General features: G+C 38.6%; 2 protein-coding genes across 3 annotated transcripts in view; both read left to right on the top strand.

Moving 5' to 3' along the window:
• Window positions 1-439: 439 nt before the first annotated feature.
• LOC306902981 (complement factor H-related protein 1-like) overlaps window positions 440-19558 on the top strand; it is a gene marked incomplete at its 5' end in the record, with an annotated part of 51595 nt that continues 32476 nt past the window's right edge. Inside the window, 6 exons of the mRNA XM_079471901.1 lie at window positions 440-521; window positions 714-881; window positions 1022-1201; window positions 1376-1552; window positions 1807-1995; window positions 2259-2300. Of these exons, the coding sequence (XP_079328027.1) occupies window positions 440-521; window positions 714-881; window positions 1022-1201; window positions 1376-1552; window positions 1807-1995; window positions 2259-2275 (813 nt within the window). The 3' untranslated portion in view covers window positions 2276-2300. The remainder of the gene's footprint in view (window positions 522-713; window positions 882-1021; window positions 1202-1375; window positions 1553-1806; window positions 1996-2258; window positions 2301-19558) is intronic.
• Window positions 3164-18686, top strand: LOC306902848 (complement factor H-related protein 1-like). 2 transcript variants are annotated; one of them, XM_079471717.1, is made up of 10 exons: window positions 3164-3392; window positions 6662-6856; window positions 6952-7125; window positions 7216-7392; window positions 7476-7652; window positions 7851-8009; window positions 17730-17906; window positions 17990-18178; window positions 18354-18397; window positions 18510-18686. In XM_079471717.1, exons 1-9 carry the CDS (start codon window positions 3323-3325, stop codon window positions 18377-18379), a joined length of 1344 nt encoding a protein of 447 aa, XP_079327843.1. In that variant the 5' UTR covers window positions 3164-3322; the 3' UTR covers window positions 18380-18397; window positions 18510-18686. The 2 variants fall into 2 exon arrangements, with proteins under 2 accessions (XP_079327843.1, XP_079327844.1); XM_079471718.1 differs by lacking the exons at window positions 17730-17906; window positions 17990-18178; window positions 18354-18397; window positions 18510-18686 and adding exons at window positions 11247-11390; window positions 11474-11662; window positions 11838-11881; window positions 11994-13758.

The raw sequence follows: 19558 nt of genomic DNA, 5'->3' as shown, positions 1-19558 counted from the left end.
TACTATCATTATTTAAAAAACATCATTCCTCGTGTTTTATACATTCTTCAAACATGTAAATCTTCTGTGTAAAAAGTATTAATCCAAGGACTGCTTATGATGTTCTGCTTACAGTTTAACATGAAATCCTGCAAGATATTTCTCTTTATTCTTCTTTTGACATGGAAGGAAATCACAACAAACACTGAAGGTAGGGCTGTTTGTGTTCTGTGCCAAAATCATACCAAACTGTGGCCTCGGAGTAAACTGAGTATTGAAAATGCCTGTTTTTCTCCAAAGGAGACCTTTTATATTCTTGTACATTCTTATATCATTTCTTGTAGAAGTCACCTGTCAGGTGCAAGATCTCAATAAAGTTCACATTTTAATGGGACATCCAGGAGTCAATCCACCTTATAAATCTGGACATGTCTTGGTTTTCAAATGTACTCATGATAACATGAAGATGAACGGCCAACGAGCAATTGCATGCCAGTCAGATGGAAACTGGGATAATCCATATCCACAATGTGAAGGAAAAGGTATATTGAACTTTCAAATGCTTAACACTATGTTTTTCTGTGACCTTTTCTGATTTGTAGTTTTGTTTCCAGTCAAATGTAGCCACGTCTTAATACAATACAATAAACAAAATGTTCCTATTGTACAAAACTTGGTTTCACTGGGTTCAAGCACTCTGGGTTTTATCTTGTTTTTTCCACGTTTATTGGCAGCTTTTTGTTCAAAGCCTCTTCTGACTGTAAACAAATCCAAACTTATTGATGAAACCCAATATTCACACGGAGACACAGTACGCTATGAGTGTGAGGATGGCTATGAATCTATGGGAGAGACCATCGCCAAATGTGACGTGCACACTTGGATTTACCCAGAATGCATTAGTGAGTCAAGTTCTATAAATCCTGTAATTAGAATATAATATATGCACATTACATGTAGATACATGTCTACATATGCATGACATAGTATCCAGTATATGCAGGCATTGTTATTTGTTTAATACAGGAATATTTTATTTCAGAAAAAGCTCAGTGTGCCAAACCGACAGTGAACTTGCGGTTTGTAACTCTGTTAGATGAGAAAAATCTATACAACAACTTTGATACTTTGACATACAGGTGCAATAAACCATATGACAAAATACCAGGAGGAACTTTGATGTGTAAAAATGAAAAATGGATTGGAACGATTGACTGCGCAAGTGAGTCACATTTACAAATGATTTATAACAATAAGTCTGAAAACTCATTTAACATTTCAATTAAAAGCAAGATATTGAAATATAGCTATTAAAAAGGTAAGTACATCAGTATTTTATTGATGAACTGTAGAAAACTGTTCAAACCAGACATACATGCGTTTGTGATTTGTTCAGGCAGCATTTGTCCTCCACCACCTTTAATTGAAGATGGAGATTATAACATTGAGAGTGAGATTGATGAAATCATCACAAAGGTATCATACTCTTGCCAATCTTACTATGTGCCTGACAAACCACAGAGATTTTACATGTGTCGGGATGGGAAATGGGAGACGCCTCCAAAATGTCTGAGTAAGTCATCCATTACCAAAGTAGTCGAATTCCATTACACTCCTAAACACATACAGTACTTCTGGACAGATTACACGAGCCATGCAAAATAATAATGCAAATGAACAAACAAGTAAAGATGATATGAAAGTATACACGTCCATCTTATAGACATCTAGCAAACACTCACAAAAGTGTTTGTTTGTTTGTTCATTTAAGTTTTTAACAGAAATCGCTCACAGCACCTTTCATCCGTTCTATTTTGTCTCTCGCAGAGCCTTGCGAATTTACACCTGAGATTTATAAGGAGTACAATATAGAACTTCAGCAAGATAAATATGTAAAACACAGTAGAGAAAGCTTTACACGTGATTGTGAGTATGGATGGATGGTTGGAGGTTCGAGAGGAAAATACACAGTTAAGGTGTCGTGCTCTGATGGGAAGATGACAATTGATAATAAATGTGAGTACATGTTAGTCTCTTTATATTTATCACAGTGTTGGTTTAGTCACAGTGCACAGCTGAATGTGTTATAAATGTTATGTTATCTTATGCATGTCCTGTAAGAGGAAGGTTTGAAAAAGCGACAGATCATTCAGAGACCATTAAACTCTTCTCCTCACATGAGTTTCCATCAGGAGAAGAAGCAGTTATTAGTTTACTCATGTGATCACATGTCATTTTATTATACTGTATATAGCCACAATCTTTTTTCTTTTCTTTAGGTGACCAAAGATATTAAACAAAATAAACTGAAGCACACTGAGGTAATGCATGAAAGTTCACAATGAATCTGAGAGAACGTTGTTGAATATTGTTCTATTTTTATGCACAGAAAATCTGAAATAAATTAAAAGAAAATATGACAGGGTTATCAAAGATTTGATTTCTTTGATCACATTTTATATAGAATACTTAATTTCATCCAAAGTATAATCGGAGATGATAGGTTCTCAAGTCAAACCCCATTCTGTTAGTCTCGACACAACAAGACAACATTTTTATTTAAAGGCAATAATTGTTCAATAAAAACAAAGTGAATATCTTATTCTAATGTTCAGTGAGTTATAAGATGTATTCACAGTTTCATAATGTTATGTGTTAAGGCCTGCAGATTTCTGATGTAACCAAACCATGAAGATGGACAGACACAGCGACAAGAGCACTCAAACGCATTTATAACCACTGTTGCTTTAGTGTAAAAGCTTATCTTATAGTTCAATTTAACTTTGAAAATGACCCAGATATTATCAGATACTGTATAAGAGAAAAGTCAAGATCTTTGACCAAAACATGATTTAAATACAGTGTTGTAAGCCATGACTGTGTGTGATGGAGTTTTTGTTGTCTGGTCAGGTGGAAACATTTTGTTAAGATAACATCAGATCACCAAACCACAAACAAGTGACATCAAAATCTGTTCTGTATGCAATGGACATTTTAGGATGAATCACAACAAAACAAGGGATTCTAACTTTGGTGTGTTGTATAAAAAACACCTCATAAATAGACACATTATAAAAAGAGAGAGCACTGAGCATGTGTTACTGAAAGATGTTTGATGTGGGTGGAAGGACATTATGGGGAGGGACAACGCTGTTGGGAGGGTGCAGTATGAGTCAATGTTTTTATTCCCGGAGAAGCAGAGGACCTTGATACTTGTTTTACGTGCACCTAAACACCCATTTGATTTAATTCCATTTGACACATGCTTGCATTTCTCTGAAGATACTGGTTGTCAAATATTTGCTTGACTGAACATTCTTCAAACAGATCACATCTCTGGAAAATGGAAATATATCCGATAATCGTCAGTTTGATTTTAGGTTTAAATACACTTGGATCCTCAAACGCAGCAGGTAATAAAATGTTTCATTCAATTGGACGATTATAATTGATTCATGAGAGATGAGAAGAATCTGTACACTTAATGCCTTTCAGTAAAAGTATCAGTTGATTGTTTAACTAAAAGCATTTAAAAAAGAGATGGACATTTGAACTAAATCATGAAAACACTAAATAAATAAAGTTGCGAAACGGTACATCACTGCCCGATTTTTCATATGTGTACAGCTGCAGTAAATGTTATAAATTATGCTAAATGTTCAATACATGCATAAAGAATGATCATTGTCTCATTGGGTTCCCTTTCTGTTTGTCTCTCGACGTTGTTTCGAGACTGACAGAATGGGGTTTGACTTGAGAACCTATCATCTCCGTTTATACTTTTGAGAAGGCCAATGAACTTGGCGAATGGGACAGCGTGACCATTCATTCTCCTTTTTGTTCTTCGGAACCTGCAAGGCTTATGCTGAGTGATCTTAGATTCTTTCTACTGGGTCTATGAAGCAAAGCAGCGGAACTCGTCCAAGCGTTTTGCCACTTCCCCTGTGCGTTTCGGTAGTTGTTTCTAAATGGGCAAATTCTCCTACAGCGAGCACATGTCACCAGGCATGTCTCGCCGCTGTAGTCTTGGGTGCGACCGTCCCCAGCATGCTGAGGTAGCAATCGTGGATATGGTAATGCAGTCATTGCTGGTTGTTTGCGTGGACACAGCCACAATACCGTCTTGGATAGCAACATTGGATGGCGTCTTTCTGACATCAGACGCTGAGGACTCGCAGCTTGAGCCCAGGTCAAGACTGACGCAGAGTTGTTTCAGCTATGCTAGCCCGGCCGCCATGAGCATCGGGTTGCGGTGCACTTTACTGCCTTCCCAGCAGCCCACAGCCGGAGTCTTGGTACCTGGATACGGAACATGGGGAACTGCGTCCCGCATAGGGGCCAGTTTCCCGGAAAGGCATGAGGAGCACGAAAATCTGGAGTGCCCTCTTCGGGGTGTTCATGGTAGATGAGCTTGGTCGCCCTGACTTCCCTCAACTCTGGAGCACCTAAGGGCAATGTCGGTAGCCCAGATAGAGCGTGCTGTTATGGGACCTTCCGAAGCTTGTAAGCTCTCGTCATCGCTGAGGTTGGACAATGTGCACTTTGGTGGTCTGAGGCAACTTGTGCAGATGTGAGATTTCAAGAAAGCCAGCTTTCTAAATGCATCCATCGCGCAGCGTGGGATGTTGGTGACACCGGCAGCAGACAGAGGAACGTCTTCAACCAGCCATGACCAGGCCCCGGTCGGTATTTGCAGCCCTCCAGGTAGTGGCCCGGACGGGGACCACCCAGGGAGACTTGCGCAGCTCCAGTAATATCGTCGCTGTCGAGCCGCACTGGGATGGTCCTGGCCACGTCCCACCTCAATCCTACCCAGGGCCTGTCGACCATTTTGCCCACTTTCTCCCTGGGTGCCCATGACATGCAGCAGCCTCAACTCGAAGTTGCGCATCCAACTTTCGCAGCCATCCGCACCCTCCATTCGTCGCTGCGTCCGGCGGCAAAGACTTTAGGCAGGTGAGTTAGCAGACCGGCTTGCCACCTGCCCTCACGAGACAGCCATGCTGCCCACAACAGAACATCCCCCCACAGGGGCAATGAAGCAGATCCCCTCGCTAGCTCCTTCATCATGCTATCTAGGTGCACGCCAGCACGTCACGACGAGTAGTGAGGACGATTCGGTTCGTCAGGCACCCCGCCCAAGTTACCTCAGTCAGAGGTGAGAACACTCCCGTGCTTCGGTCTGAGGTTACCAGCCTTCTGGAGAGGGGGGCGATCAATGAAGATCGCCAGAGTGGGGGGCAATGCCGGACGAACGCCAGAGCAGAAGGGACCGCAGCATCGCGCTCTTGCATAGATCATTCAAATGGGGACATACCTGACGAAGAGATGGATGAGGAGTTATGAGCATACTTGAGCCACGAGATCTGTTGGCTGCAGGAGCTGGGATTGTGGGACGTCAGACAGCTGAGTCTTCATTCTAGATTCTGGTGGGCTCACTCACACTGCCAGTTGGACTGGGGATGGAAACCTGAGGACAGACTAACAGAGGCCCTATCTGTCTGCAGAACTCTTTTCAGAACTGGGAGGTGAACCGAGGACCCCAATCGGAAATGACGTCAACCGGTAGACCGTGGAGACGTGGTCCACCAACAGCTGAGTTAACTCTTGGGCGAAGGGGATCTTGGGCAAGGGAACAAAATTGACCGCCTTGGAGTAGTGATCCAACACCATAAGGATGATGGTATTATCGCTAGAGGGTGAAAGGCCGGTGACAAAATTCATGGCAATGTGTCACCAAGGGCAGGAGGGGATGGAAAGAGGATGGAGTAGACCAGCCAGTGGTCGATGAGATGGCTAACATTGAGCACACACTGAGCAAGCCAACACAAAGCTCTGGCGCACGGAAACCAAGGTTCCTTGAACCCCTGGATGGCCTGCCAGCCGGAAGTCCCGTTGAGATAGCTCCGAAGGAGGGAAGATCCCCATAGTGAGATGAGTGCCGGTGGTGGAGGGTGGTGCAGTCCGGGACGCCAACAGGAACTTTGGAGAAGTAGAGAATAGGCTAACGAGAACTGAGGGAACTAGGTTAACTGCTGGAGATATTACTACACAAGACAAGATAGTTTTAACTACAAGACCTAAAGCCAAGACGGCAGAGCACAGCGTTCAGAGGTTTACCTTGTGACGGTCCGAAAAGACAAGAGAACGAGAGGGACTTAATAGGGGAACCTAACAAGGCTCAGGCAGCGAGAAATCAAAGATAAGGATGATAATGATGGCCAGAAAGAACTACAGGAGAACAGGGTGAAGTGGTGATGAGAACCTGGTGAGGGAAAAGCCTGACAGGGGGGATGAGTGAGGTAGACACCGGACGTACGGCAAGCTGACAAAAACACTAGTACGTGCCTCCGAAAGAACAACCACAGACAAAGTGACAGGAAGGTGACAGGAAGGTGATGCTTCACTATTAATAAGAATAAAGGATTCTGAAGAATCTATTGAAATAAAGAAAACAAGGCTTCAAAGTTATAGTTTGCAATAATTGTTAATGTAATTTTATATTATGTTTTTAAAATCTCTATTTGGTCAAATCCTCCTATATTATTATTTTGCTTGTGGCTATATAAATAATATAAAGATCCAACACAAAGTCAACAGTGCCACAGTCAAATATGCCCCAAAACAGTTATGCAAATAATTCATTTAAGTTTGACCCCTTTATTATGCTCGTTTTATTCAGAAATAACCTGTGAACTCAAGAATGTAAAATATGGAATAGAAAATATTACACCAGAGGGAAAAACTTTCTTTCGAGCTGGAGAGACGGTCCGTATTACCTGCTCTGAAAGATTCTTGCTGTTATTTACAAAAGAAGGCACAAAAACATTTCACTGTCAGAATGATGGGGAATGGGACAGCCGTCCTACTTGTGCGGGTGAGCATACAGAGAAGCTTTTATTGGACTTATTGCTTAACTCGTTGTATAATTGTTTTATTATAATAAATCTTGAATAACAAATCTTCTTACAGAGATTAGATGTGAAATTCCACGTGACGGACGTCTTTATTATCCAAGTTATTACTTCGATGGAGAAATGAAATTGGATGCGAAAAGATCTTACAGGTGTTTGCCTCGATATCGTCAAACGGCAGAGATGGCCACATGTACAAGAGATGGTTGGAAACCAGATCCACTGTGTGCTGGTACTGTATGTCTTTCTATCCATCCGCAATCGGTGCTATTAATACATCATATAATTTACATTCTAATACTGTGATGAATTTGTTTTCCAGACATTACCTGTGAAGCACCAAACATCCCAAATGCAAAGATTGTGAGTCGTGAACGCACTAAATACGATGTGTCCTCAAGAATAGAATACAAATGTCTTCCAGGATTCGAACCCGAGCAACTTATACAAATCACATGTAATTCTGCAGGCGAATGGATAAACAAACAGGACTGCGTTGGTAAATCATGTTATTATCATTCATCTAAACACCCTCAACATCTGAGTATTGTGTCAATGAGACCGTATTTATATACTTCACAGAAAAGGAAGGATCTTGCATTACACCAACTTTGGAAAACGGGTACATAGAGAGAAACCCCCCTACAGAGGACAGTATCTATTATTCATGCAACACAGGTTATAAAACGGTCTTTGGGTACTGGTGGGGAGCAGTGACGTGCCACAACAGCCGCTGGTCAAATGAGCCGCAATGTATTCGTGAGTGTTTTTACTGAATCAGATTTCACAGCCCAGGAGTAAATTTTACTTTATATTAAGTAACAAAGTAAACTATATGCAAATTTATTGAAAATCAGTATTGAGAATGATTTGCTTGGGTAGTATTAACTAAACCTCAAGAATATTTTTTTTCAGTGGAATGTGTTTGTTATGAAAATGTGTTTGTTGGGTTTACAGCGGAGGACAAATGTGGTGTTCTGCCAATTGTTCAACATGGACATCTAAAAGAAACAATCCCTGGACAATCTGCAGATATCGTATGTGATCCAGGATACAAATCATTAAAAAAATCTATTAAATGCGACAAAGGAACATGGGAAACAATAACCTGTGAAGGTGAGCCGTTTCATAAATCTCTCTGTATATACTGTATGTTGCAAAACACAAGTGACATATTACATTAGATAAATGAATACATGTTAATTATGTTGTGGTTTTGTTGCTGAAAGTTGGCAGTTACTGTTTGCTCTTAAAGCATTCCTAAACATCAATTCTGCTGTCATTCAAGACATTCTGGAAAAAAATATAGTATATTAATTCAAGTGTATAATGCATCATGCTTAACGCTATGTTATTTTTTGCATTCTGCCAACAAGTTGCATTGTAAAAATGAAAGACTCTCAAATCTTGTGATTTTCCAGTGGATGAGGAGGGTTGTGACAGTCCTACAAGAGTTGAAAACGCGGTCATCATCTCTAAACCTCAAGAACGTTGTAGCGACTATGAGTTTTGGGGAATAATTAACTCAAATGGATTGAATATTCATTAGTTTATGAATATAATTTGCTTGTCGTTAACAACAAATATCAATTTCCCGATAGGGGAATTGTTTAATTAAGTACAAGTAACCTTTATAGAATTGCTTTAAGTTATCTGACGACTTCGTTTGTCCTGCAAACTAAAGTTGTAGACTTCCAACTCACTTCTCAATAGAGGATTACTGCTTTACAAACGTTTAAGAAACATTAAATTTCTGATCAGGATAAAATAATATTTCCTATGTTCGTACAGTTTGTATTACTAAAATAGTAATACAATATACAGCTTAAATAACGTTTAAGATCTTATTTCATTGACTTCGAGTTATATGAGCAAACAGCAGATTCAATTCAGGTGTACTTTTGGGATTTTATTGACTACGAGACAAAGGGGAAATAAACCAACTAACTAAACAATGATGAACAATTAGACAAACACACATGGAACGTAAAAGCAGTAAAGAATGAAAGTAATAGACAAAGTAGGAGTGGCATTATTACATCAGCAATTCACATCTGCATAAACCATCAAGGACAACCTCCTTATTGAAAGGGGTAAAACTTATGTGCAGCTATTTATAAATAGACCAGATACTTGCATTGGCTTTTAGATGTGCTGGGACATGTTCTGGTCTGCGCTGATGGAAGTCCTGATGCGTTTAAAGCGAGCGGTGAGTCCGTTGGGTTCTCCCTGAGAACCGGATTGGCTGCCGAAGGAAGTACGAACTTAGCCGAAGCAAACTGCCGAAAAAGGGCTGTCTCCAGGGAGGAGACAGGTCTCGAGATATTGAAGGAACAGCAACGAGCGCATTTTCTTCCGTGCACAGATGTTTTAACCCTGAGGGCGTCACGCCCCTCCCGAGTGGGCGATCCAATGTAGTGAGCTGATTTTTGAGCGGGAATGTTCCTTTGTCCGGCTCAACAGCTCATTTGCATTTATGGTCACCGGGAAGTTTTGGCGCTGTAATATTCTTAGATGAAAATAAAACGAGTATGGTATACAATACATTACTGTGCTATACACCATCATCTAAAGAAGGAAAAGGGGAACCTTTATGTATGAAACATGATAGGGTTATTAGAACATTGACCCATAATTTGTACAAGAACACAATTATGAGCCTAGTTACGGTGTAACACCTATGCCTTTGATATTATGGTTAGGCTAGCATATCATGGGAACAAACATAAACGGTAGAAACAATTATTTACACTTTAAGCCTTTCTAAGGTGGCAAGAGGGGAGAAAGAGACATTCTTTGGTAGACTTTGAATCTCTCTCTGTTCCTGGTGCCACATGGCTTTTGTCACCTTAGGACGCGGATGGACTTATGGATGGTCTTGAAAAATCACAAGATCATGTGGTTGAGTAAAAAATTACAACATTTTTATTTTGAGGTGAAGTTTTCTTTTAAGGTTCCTCGACATCACCACCGCCAAGCCTCCGAAAAAGCTTTCGAACTATAAAAAATATGTTCCCTGGAAAGTTATCATCTGTGAATGAATCCGCATCTACGTTTTAAGAGATTTGTGTCCATGTTGCATTATTTGTGAGCTTTATATGCGCGATGACGTGTAACGTCCCCGCCAAAGTAAGTAGACACCTTTACAAACTTGATAGTAACCACCATTTTAAAGACACAATCAGGCTTTTAAAAAACAGTGTGTTTTATGTCAAGGAATAAAACGTTAAAAAGTTTTAGCCCTATTTGCCCTGCACAACAGCTGCAACCACCTGTGGGGATCAATTGTTCTCTTCCTTCGAAAAGATAACATGTCCACAGACAACTCAAAATCAGTGAAACAAATTCAACGATGGATGCATTACTTATAAACAATTTATAGGTTTACATTAGGCTTCCATTCAATTAAACTTCATAATATCTAACATATAACAATTTTTAAACGTGCATGTTCCCATAGCACGGATACTCGCACAACACTGCAGTTTCGTTCGACTTCTTGAAATTCTGCAGACTGATCGGCAAATGTCTAAACTTCTGCTCTGCTCATGAAAGCAAACATAACTAGCGTCTTTCAAACAGCTTTGTAGTTCGGTTTGTACTTTGTCAAGACACTAACATACCGCCATTTGAACTCCTCTGTCAACCTTGACAGCTGTATGTATGGACTTCATAGGATTCATATGCGAGAAATACTGCTCACACGGATATGATGAGCGAAGATCAGCACACCAATACTAACGCGTTGCAGTTTGCTTCAATCTGATCAACGGATACTTTGCTGCATGGTTTGTCTTTAAAACGTTTTACTTGTGATTATAGCCAGGCAACAAGTTCTGTATCATGCGCCACAGAGAGCCGTAACTTCCATAAAAGCATGATGCTCGCTCTTCTAAAGTCCTCGCACTCTGGGTATCTTGAAACTGGCCTGCGGGCGCGAGAGGTTCCCACAGATGCGTTGTTTGAAGTTGATTAGTTTCGTGATACTTGCGCATAGCACTGCATGATTCATACGTATGTACAATGTTTTTAACAATCAAATGATGGTGAAGGGTAAGACACCTGCAGAGTCACGTGGTTTTTAAAACAGCCACGTGGTTCCAGACCACAGACCTAACCCAACCACCACAACCACCTCTTAACCCCCCATCACCCAATCGTGGGTCTCCAAGATTTCGGTTTGAAACTTGTGTCACTGTTTAGTTTATCATATGTATAATCTGCAAACAAAACATCCTAACGGCAAATTAAACAAGATGTATTTACCATGAACTGTAGTATACTGCTTAATCTTTGTCTTTGATACTGTGATTTCATTAAGTATCATTTGTCCTCCACCACCTTTAATAAAAGATGGAGATTATATCATTGAGGATAAGAACGACGAGGTCATCACAAAGGTATCATACTCTTGCCAATCTTACTATGTGCTGAAAATACAGAAAAAACATTACAGCTGTAGGGATGGGATATGGGACACCCCTCCAGAATGTCTGAGTAAGTCATCTAATACCATATTATTGTCAATCCTGTTATGAAGTTTATTCTGATGTCTTTAAATCAGTTTGTCTGTCTCATAGAGCCTTGCAAACTAACACCTGAGATTTATATGGAGTACAACCTACAACCTGTCCAAGATAACTACATAAGGCACAGTGATGAAGAGATTAAACTTTATTGTAAAGAGGGATGGCATGCTGGAGGTTTCCGGAGATTAGATTATGTGATGGGGACATGCTCTGATGGGAAGATAACTATTAAAAAGAAATGTGAGTACGTGTTAGTCTGTTTTCACTTCACACATTAATGACAGTGCTGTAGTCACACTGGACATCTGAATGTGTTTCATCAAAGATCAATTCTGCATTTTATTTAAGTGATGTTTTACCATAATAAATGTACCCACAGTACCCACAATAATAGTGTTTTTATCCTTTTCTTAAGGTGAAACAAAAAATATATTTGGATAGACTTGGGTTAACACTGAGGTAATGCAACAATGCAAATTTACAATGAATTTAAGAGAAATGTAGAAGTGAAACATTTATACCAACCAACCTGTAATGATGTATTTTCTGTTTCATTATATTTTGTATTTAGACCTGAAGATTTCTGATGCACCAAAGCATGAAGATGGACAGACACATGAGACAGAGACACAGAGACAAGAACACATGAATGCATTTATGTTGCTGAAATCTATATGCTTACCATACAGTTTCATGGTTTCAAATAATCTTTATAAAATTCTCACTTCGGAATAAAGATTCACATTCAATCTGTTGCAGTGAGTTTGGTTTATCATTCAGTAACATTCTCCTTTTTTATTAACACACAAATACTAACTATATTGAAAACTTTAATAATACTATCATTATTTTATTATAATGTTTATTTGCCTGTACGTTTCTTTAAACAACATGATTCTGTTACTTGCCATGCAAAAGCCCAATGATTGTGGAGGCCTTGTGTTGAGAAACTCTCTGAGACGTTTGAATCAGATAAATGAATTCTATAATCTGACAAAAGTTTTATTATATATGAATTACCAATATATACTGAATATATTAGCAATATCATGCAATCCTTCATTTGAACCTTCTCAGATTGATGGAGCTTTTTTTCTGGATGGAGGAAAAAAGGTTTATGCCGTATCAGAGATCTATCTATAGAGCCACTATGGTTCCCAATCTTTTCAGTTCAAGTACCACCTTTAATAAAACAGTTATTCAAAGTACCAATGATCGCCATAGAAAAAATCACATGAATAAACATTAAAATGAATAGTAGATCTGTGAATCTGTATCTTTACACCTAAATTCTAATGTGTTATCAACAATACAAACACTTTCTCATTTTCTCACACTGTCTTTAAACTAACTACATTTTCCATGTTTTTTCACCAAAACTCACAGTCGAATCTTCACAGAGGTGTTATGCAATGGGGATCATGCCATTTTGGTTATATGTTCAGTGGCCTAGAAGACGGGCACACACTACACCGCCAAAAATATAATTTATGGTGTAAAGAAATGGGATATTTTTAGAGTTTGCTACCGGAACCCCTGACGCATATGAGCGTGAGGTCCGGCTATGACCCAGCGCAGGATCGCATCTCTCCGTGTCTTCTGTGCTGGGAGACCGATAAAGAGAAACAGCTTGTTCCACACGTGATTCGTGAATGTGTACACCGTTTTACAAACTTTTGTCACTCTCTGAATGTTTGGGCATTTTAATGTGAATTAACACGTTGTCTGTAAATTCACGTTCTAAGACTGAACTTTATGCTGCATGATACAAAAAATTATAATAAAGCAATATATCCAAAATCACTGCATATAGTAAGCAATATGACATTTTCAGAACTTGTCATTCTTGTCAGGAGGACGGAGAAAGAGTGTGAAGGGAAAAAAAGGAGAAAGGGCCTTTATGACGGTTTAAATGTAAAGATGCTTTATTGCATTCCTCCTTTACATGCGGAAAATAAAGTAACTTTATCGGTAGTTCATTGGTAATGAAGGTGATGTATTCCCGTATGTAAAAAATATTCATTATTATCAAGTAGTTTTAAGGTTTTGTGGTCTAGTATTGTATGGCACAGTATTGTTACGTGACATTCAAGGAATATGTCCATTCATTTGACTATTTGTGGCTTGTGTTTTGAATATTTTCCTCTGCATTTCAGACATTTTACCTATACACATGTATTATTTTTATTATAAAGGTATATTCTGTTCTGAACAAATTCTGTAAATTCATGTGTTTTGGTGCGTCAATGTTTTTTTGTGCTTAGTTTCAGGGTTATATTTTCAGTTTGATATATTGTAAAGGTTAATAAGAGGAAATAAATAACACGAGTTTATTTGATTTAGAATCTGGTTGTTTCTTGTTGTCTCTATTTCACACTGAAACTGAAGAGAAACAAACAAAAGAAAAGAAAGTATTTAGCAAAGATACAGGTATCCTACAAAGGTTTTTCAAGGTTAAGGTTGCATGACTTTTGAATTATTCACTTCTGTGTATACAGTTCAACTTCCATGTCAATGTAGACGGGATTTAGCTCTTCTTCAGCTTCTGTTCTCTGGCATTTTTTAGCAGGTTTTACTTTACATTAAAGACTTATTTAAAAAAACACTGTGTATTTGGATTTGTTTAGATTGTGCAATGTTTGTCAGCACACAACCCTGAGCAGAAAATCATTAAACTTTTTACCAGTCAACTGTCAATCTTTGCTAGGAGACTACATTACTTCATTCCATTAAAACAGGTAAACTGCTATAAAGATTTTCTACATTTACACACTATATTACAGTCATCATGTTTTATACTATATTTACTGACTACTGTATTTACACATTTGAATAAAGGTTAATATTTAAATTCATATTGAAATAAACTAATATTAAACATTCTTTAATATTTGAATAGCTTATATTTGATAATAAATTGTACTTTCGGTCATGTTAGCGCCAACATTGTTTTATTCTCTGTTTATCCAGCTATAGACTTTCTTGCAACAAACACCGACGGCTCACATGTTAAAACACATTTAATGTCTAATTTATGCAGGAACTGTTGGCACAGTTTATTTGTACTATTTTATTTTACTATCATTATTTAAAAAACATCATTCCTCGTGTTTTATACATTCTTCAAACATGTAAATCTTCTGTGTAAAAAGTATTAATCCAAGGACTGCTTATGATGTTCTGCTTACAGCTTAACATGAAATCCTGCAAGATATTTCTCTTTATTCTTCTTTTGAAATGGAAGGAAATCACAACAAACACTGAAGGTAGGGCTGTTTGTGTTCTGTGCCAAAATCATACCAAACTGTGGCCTCGGAGTAAACTGAGTATTGAAAATGCCTGTTTTTCTCCAAAGGAGACCTTTTATATTCTTGTACATTCTTATATCATTTCTTGTAGAAGTCACCTGTCAGGTGCAAGATCTCAATAAAGTTCACATTTTAATGGGACATCCAGGAGTCAATCCACCTTATAAATCTGGACATGTCTTGGTTTTCAAATGTACTCATGATAACATGAAGATGAACGGCCAACGAGCAATTGCATGCCAGTCAGATGGAAACTGGGATAATCCATATCCACAATGTGAAGGAAAAGGTATATTGAACTTTCAAATGCTTAACACTATGTTTTTATGTGAACTTTTCTGATTGGTAGTTTTGTTTCCCGTCTTAATACAATACAATAAACAAAATGTTCCTATTGTACAAAACTTGGTGTCACTGGGTTCAAGCACTCTGGGTTTTATCTTGTTTTTTCCCCGTTTATTGGCAGTTTTTTGTTCAAAGCCTCTTCTGACTGTAAACAATTCCAAACTTATTGATGAAACCCAATATTCACATGGAGACACAGTACGCTATGAGTGTGATGATGGCTATGAATCTATAGGAGAGACCATCGCCAAATGTGACGTGCACACTTGGATTTACCCAGAATGCATTAGTCAGTCAAGTTCTATAAATCCTGTAATTTGAATATAATATATGCACATTACATGTAGATACATGTCTACATATACATGACATATTATCCAGTATATGCAGGCATTGTTATTTATTTAATACAGGAATATTTTATTTCAGAAAAAGCTCAGTGTGCCAAACTGTCAGAGAACTTGCGGTTTGTGACTCTGTTATATAAGAAAAATCTATACAACAACTTTGATCTTTGACATACAAGTGCAATAAACCATATGACAAAATACCAGGAGGAACTTTGATGTGTAAAAATGAAAAATGGTTTGGAACGATTGACTGCGCAAGTGAGTCACATTTACAAATGATTTATAACAATAAGTCTGAAATCTCATTTAACATTTCAATTAAAAGCAAAATATTAAAATGTAGCTATTCAAAAGTTAAGTTCATCAATATTTTATTGATGAACTGTAGAAAACTGTTCAAACCAGACATACATGCGTTTGTGATTTGTTCAGGCAACATTTGTCCTCCACCACCTTCAATTGAAGATGGAGATTATAACATTGAGAGTGAGATTGATGAAATCATCTCAAAGGTATCATACTCTTGCCAATCTTACTATGTGCCGGACAAAACACAGAGATTTTACATGTGTCGGCATGGGAAAGACAACGCGATCATGCCGATATGCAGTATTTAACATTAGAAAGGTTAGACCCTATCTCACTGAACATACGGCACAACTCCTTGTCCAGGCCCTGATCATCTCAAGGTTGGACTACTGCAATGTTCTCCTTGCTGGTCTTCCTGCAAAGGCTATCAAACCAATTCAGCTGGTTCAAAACGCAGCAGCACGGCTCATCTTCCAACAGCCCAAAACGGCTCATGTGACACCCCTTTTCATCTCTCTCCACTGGCTACCGGTTGAAGGCCGGATTAGATTCAAGTCACTGATGTTTGCCTACAGGACAATCACTGGATCTGCACCGGCATACTTTCACACCCTACTACACTCCTACACCCCATCAAGAACACTGTGTTCAGCAAACGAGCGGCGCCTTGTAATACCTTCTCATAAGGGCAGTAAATCCCTTTCCCGCTCATTCTCCTTCACGACTCCTTCCTGGTGGAACATTCTTCCCAATGCGGTCCGGTCAACCACATCTCTCACAAACTTCAAAAAACTACTTAAAACACCTCTTCTGTGAATACTTGACAGAAATATGAAAAAAAAACATGAACAAAAACGTACACTAACCCTCTCTCTACTCTCGACAGGAAGTGGTCTAGCTTTTGTTGAAACTAGTAACTTTGTATTAGCACCTATTGTACTATTGCTCTTTGTATGACATATGGCTTATTGCTCCCCGAACTCTTTGTAAGCAGCTTCGGATAAAAGCGTCTGAGAAATGACTAAATATAAATAGCCAAAAGCCCCGCCCCTTTTGGCGGGTGCCATCGCCATTGGTCTGTGCAGCTTCACTGCCATTGGTTTAAAGTTTTACTTTTCTCACACAAATGGCCGTACAGTTTTCACTGCGCTATTGAAAAGCTTCAGTCATCAGAAAAAAAGGAGTTTTCCCCATAGCGTCCTGCTACGCAGTACGAGTGAAGTATCGATAGGGAACTAGCGTCTTGCAAATAGCTTTGTAGTTCGGTTCGTACTTTGTCAAGACACTTACATACCGCCATTTCAACTCCTCTGTTAACCTTGACAGCTGTATGTATGGACTTCATAGGATTCATATGCGAGAAATACTGCTCACACGGATATGATGAGCGAAGATCAGCACACCAATACTAACGCGTTGCAGTTTGCTTCAATCTGATCAACGGATACTTTGCTGCATGGTTTGTCTTTAAAATGTTTTACTTGTGAATATAGCGAGGCAACAAGTTCTGTATCATGCGCCACAGAGAGCCGTAACTTCCATAAAAGCATGACGCTCGCTCTTCTAAAGTCCTCGCACTCTGGGTATCTTGAAACTGGCCTGCGGGTGCGAGAGGTTCCCATAGATGCGTTTTTTGACGTTGAATAGTTTCGTGACACTTGCGCATAGCACTGCATGTATTCATAAGTATGTACAATGTTTTTAACAATCAAATGATGGTGAAGGGTGAGACACCTGGCGAGTCAGGGGGTTTTTAAAACAGCCACGTGGTTCCCGCCCACAGACCTAACCCAACCACCACAACCACCTCTTAACCCCCCATCACCCAATCGTGGGTCTCCAAGATTTCGGTTTGAAACTTGTATCACTGTTTACTTTATCATATATATATATTCTGCAAACAAATCATCCTAAAGGCAAATGAAACAAGATTGTATTTACCATGAACTGTAGTATACTGCTTAATCTTTGTCTTTGATACTGTGATTTCATTAGGTATCATTTGTCCTCCACCACCTTTAATAAAAGATGGAGATTATATCATTGAGGATAAGAAAGATGAGGTCATCACAAAGGTATCATACTCTTGCCAATCTTACTATGTGCTGAAAATACAGAAAAAACATTACAGCTGTAGGGATGGGATATGGGACACCCCTCCAAAATGTCTGAGTAAGTCATCTAATACCATATTATTGTCAATCCTGTTATGAAGTTTATTCTGATGTCTTTAAATCAGTTTGTCTGTCTCATAGAGCCTTGCAAACTAACACCTATGATTTATATGGAGTACAACCTACAACCTGTCCAAGATAACTACATAAGGCACAGTGATGAAGAGATTCAACTTGATTGTAAAAAGGGATGGAATGCTGGAGGTGTCCGGAGATTAGATTATGTGATGGGGACATGCTCTGATGGGAAGATAACTATTAAAAAGAAATGTGAGTACGTGTTAGTCTGTTTTCACTTCACACATTAATGACAGTGCTGTAGTCACACTGGACATCTGAATGTGTTTTATCAAATATCAATTCTGCATTTTATTTAAGTGATGTTTTACCATAATAAATGTACCCACAGTACCCACAATAATAGTGTTTTTATCCTTTTCTTAAGGTGAAACAAAAAATATATTTGGATAGACTTGGGTTAACACTGAGGTAATGCAACAATGCAAATTTACAATGAATTTAAGAGAAATGTAGAAGTGAAACATTTATACCAACCAACCTGTAATGATGTATTTTCTGTTTCATTATATTTTGTATTTAGACCTGAAGATTTCTGATGCACCAAAGCATGAAGATGGACAGACACACGAGACAGAGACACAGAGACAAGAACACATGAATGCATTTATGTTGCTGCAATCTATATGCTCACCATAAAGTTTCATGGTTTCAAATAATCTTTATAAAATTCTCACTTCGGAATAAAGATTCACATTCAATCTGTTGCAGTGAGTTTGGTTTATCATTCAGTAACATTCTCCTTTTTTATTAACACACAAATACTAACTATATTGAAAACTTTAATAATACTATCATTATTTTATTATAATGTTTATTTGCCTGTACGTTTCTTTAGACAACATGATTCTGTTACTTGCCGAGCAAAAGCCCAATGACTGTGGAGGCCTCGTGTTGAGAAACTCTCTGAGACGTTTGAATCAGATAAATGAATTCTCTAATCTTACAAAAGTTTTATTATATATGTATTACCAATATATACTGAATATATTACCAATATCATGCAATCCTTCATTTCAACCTTCTCAGATTGATGGAGCTTTTTTTCTGGATGGAGGAAAAAAGGTTTATGCCGTATCGGAGATCTATCTATAGAGCCACTATGGTTCCCAATCTTTTCAGTTCAAGTACCACCTTTAATAAAACAGTTATTCCAAGTACCAATGATCGCCATAGAAAAGAATCACATGAATAAACATTAAAATGAATAGTAGATCTATGAATCTGTATCTTTACACCTAAATTCTAATGTGTTATCAACAATACAAACACTTTCTCATTTGCCTGCTGTCTTCAAACTAACTACATTTTCCATGTTTTTTCACCAAAACTCACAGTCGAATCTTCACAGAGGTGTTATGCAATGGGGATCATGCCATTTGGGTTATATGTTCAGTGGCCTAGAAGACGGGCACACACTACACCGCCAAAAATATAATTTACGGTGTAAAGAAATGGGATATTTTTAGAGTTTGCTACCGGAACCCCTGACGCATATGAGCGTGAGGTCCGGCTATGACCCAGCGCAGGATCGCATCTCTCCGTGTCTTCTGTGCTGGGAGACTGGTAAAG

This window comes from Barbatula barbatula, assembly GCF_947034865.1.
Source record: "Barbatula barbatula genome assembly, chromosome: 13".
NCBI lineage: Eukaryota > Metazoa > Chordata > Actinopteri > Cypriniformes > Nemacheilidae > Barbatula > Barbatula barbatula.
Note: the sequence above shows the minus strand (reverse complement) of the source record. Positions and strands in the feature narration are given on the sequence as shown.

What these genes read in the sequence shown, in the direction of transcription:
- LOC306902848 (XM_079471717.1), top strand. Translation starts at nt 3,323, where the DNA reads ATGGAAATATATCCGATAATCGTCAGTTTGATTTTAGGTTTAAATACA. An exon ending in TGGATCCTCAAACGCAGCAG is followed by an intron (nt 3,393 to 6,661) that starts GTAATAAAATGT and finishes CGTTTTATTCAG; the next exon opens with AAATAACCTGTGAACTCAAG. An exon ending in AAACAAACAGGACTGCGTTG is followed by an intron (nt 7,393 to 7,475) that starts GTAAATCATGTT and finishes TATACTTCACAG; the next exon opens with AAAAGGAAGGATCTTGCATT.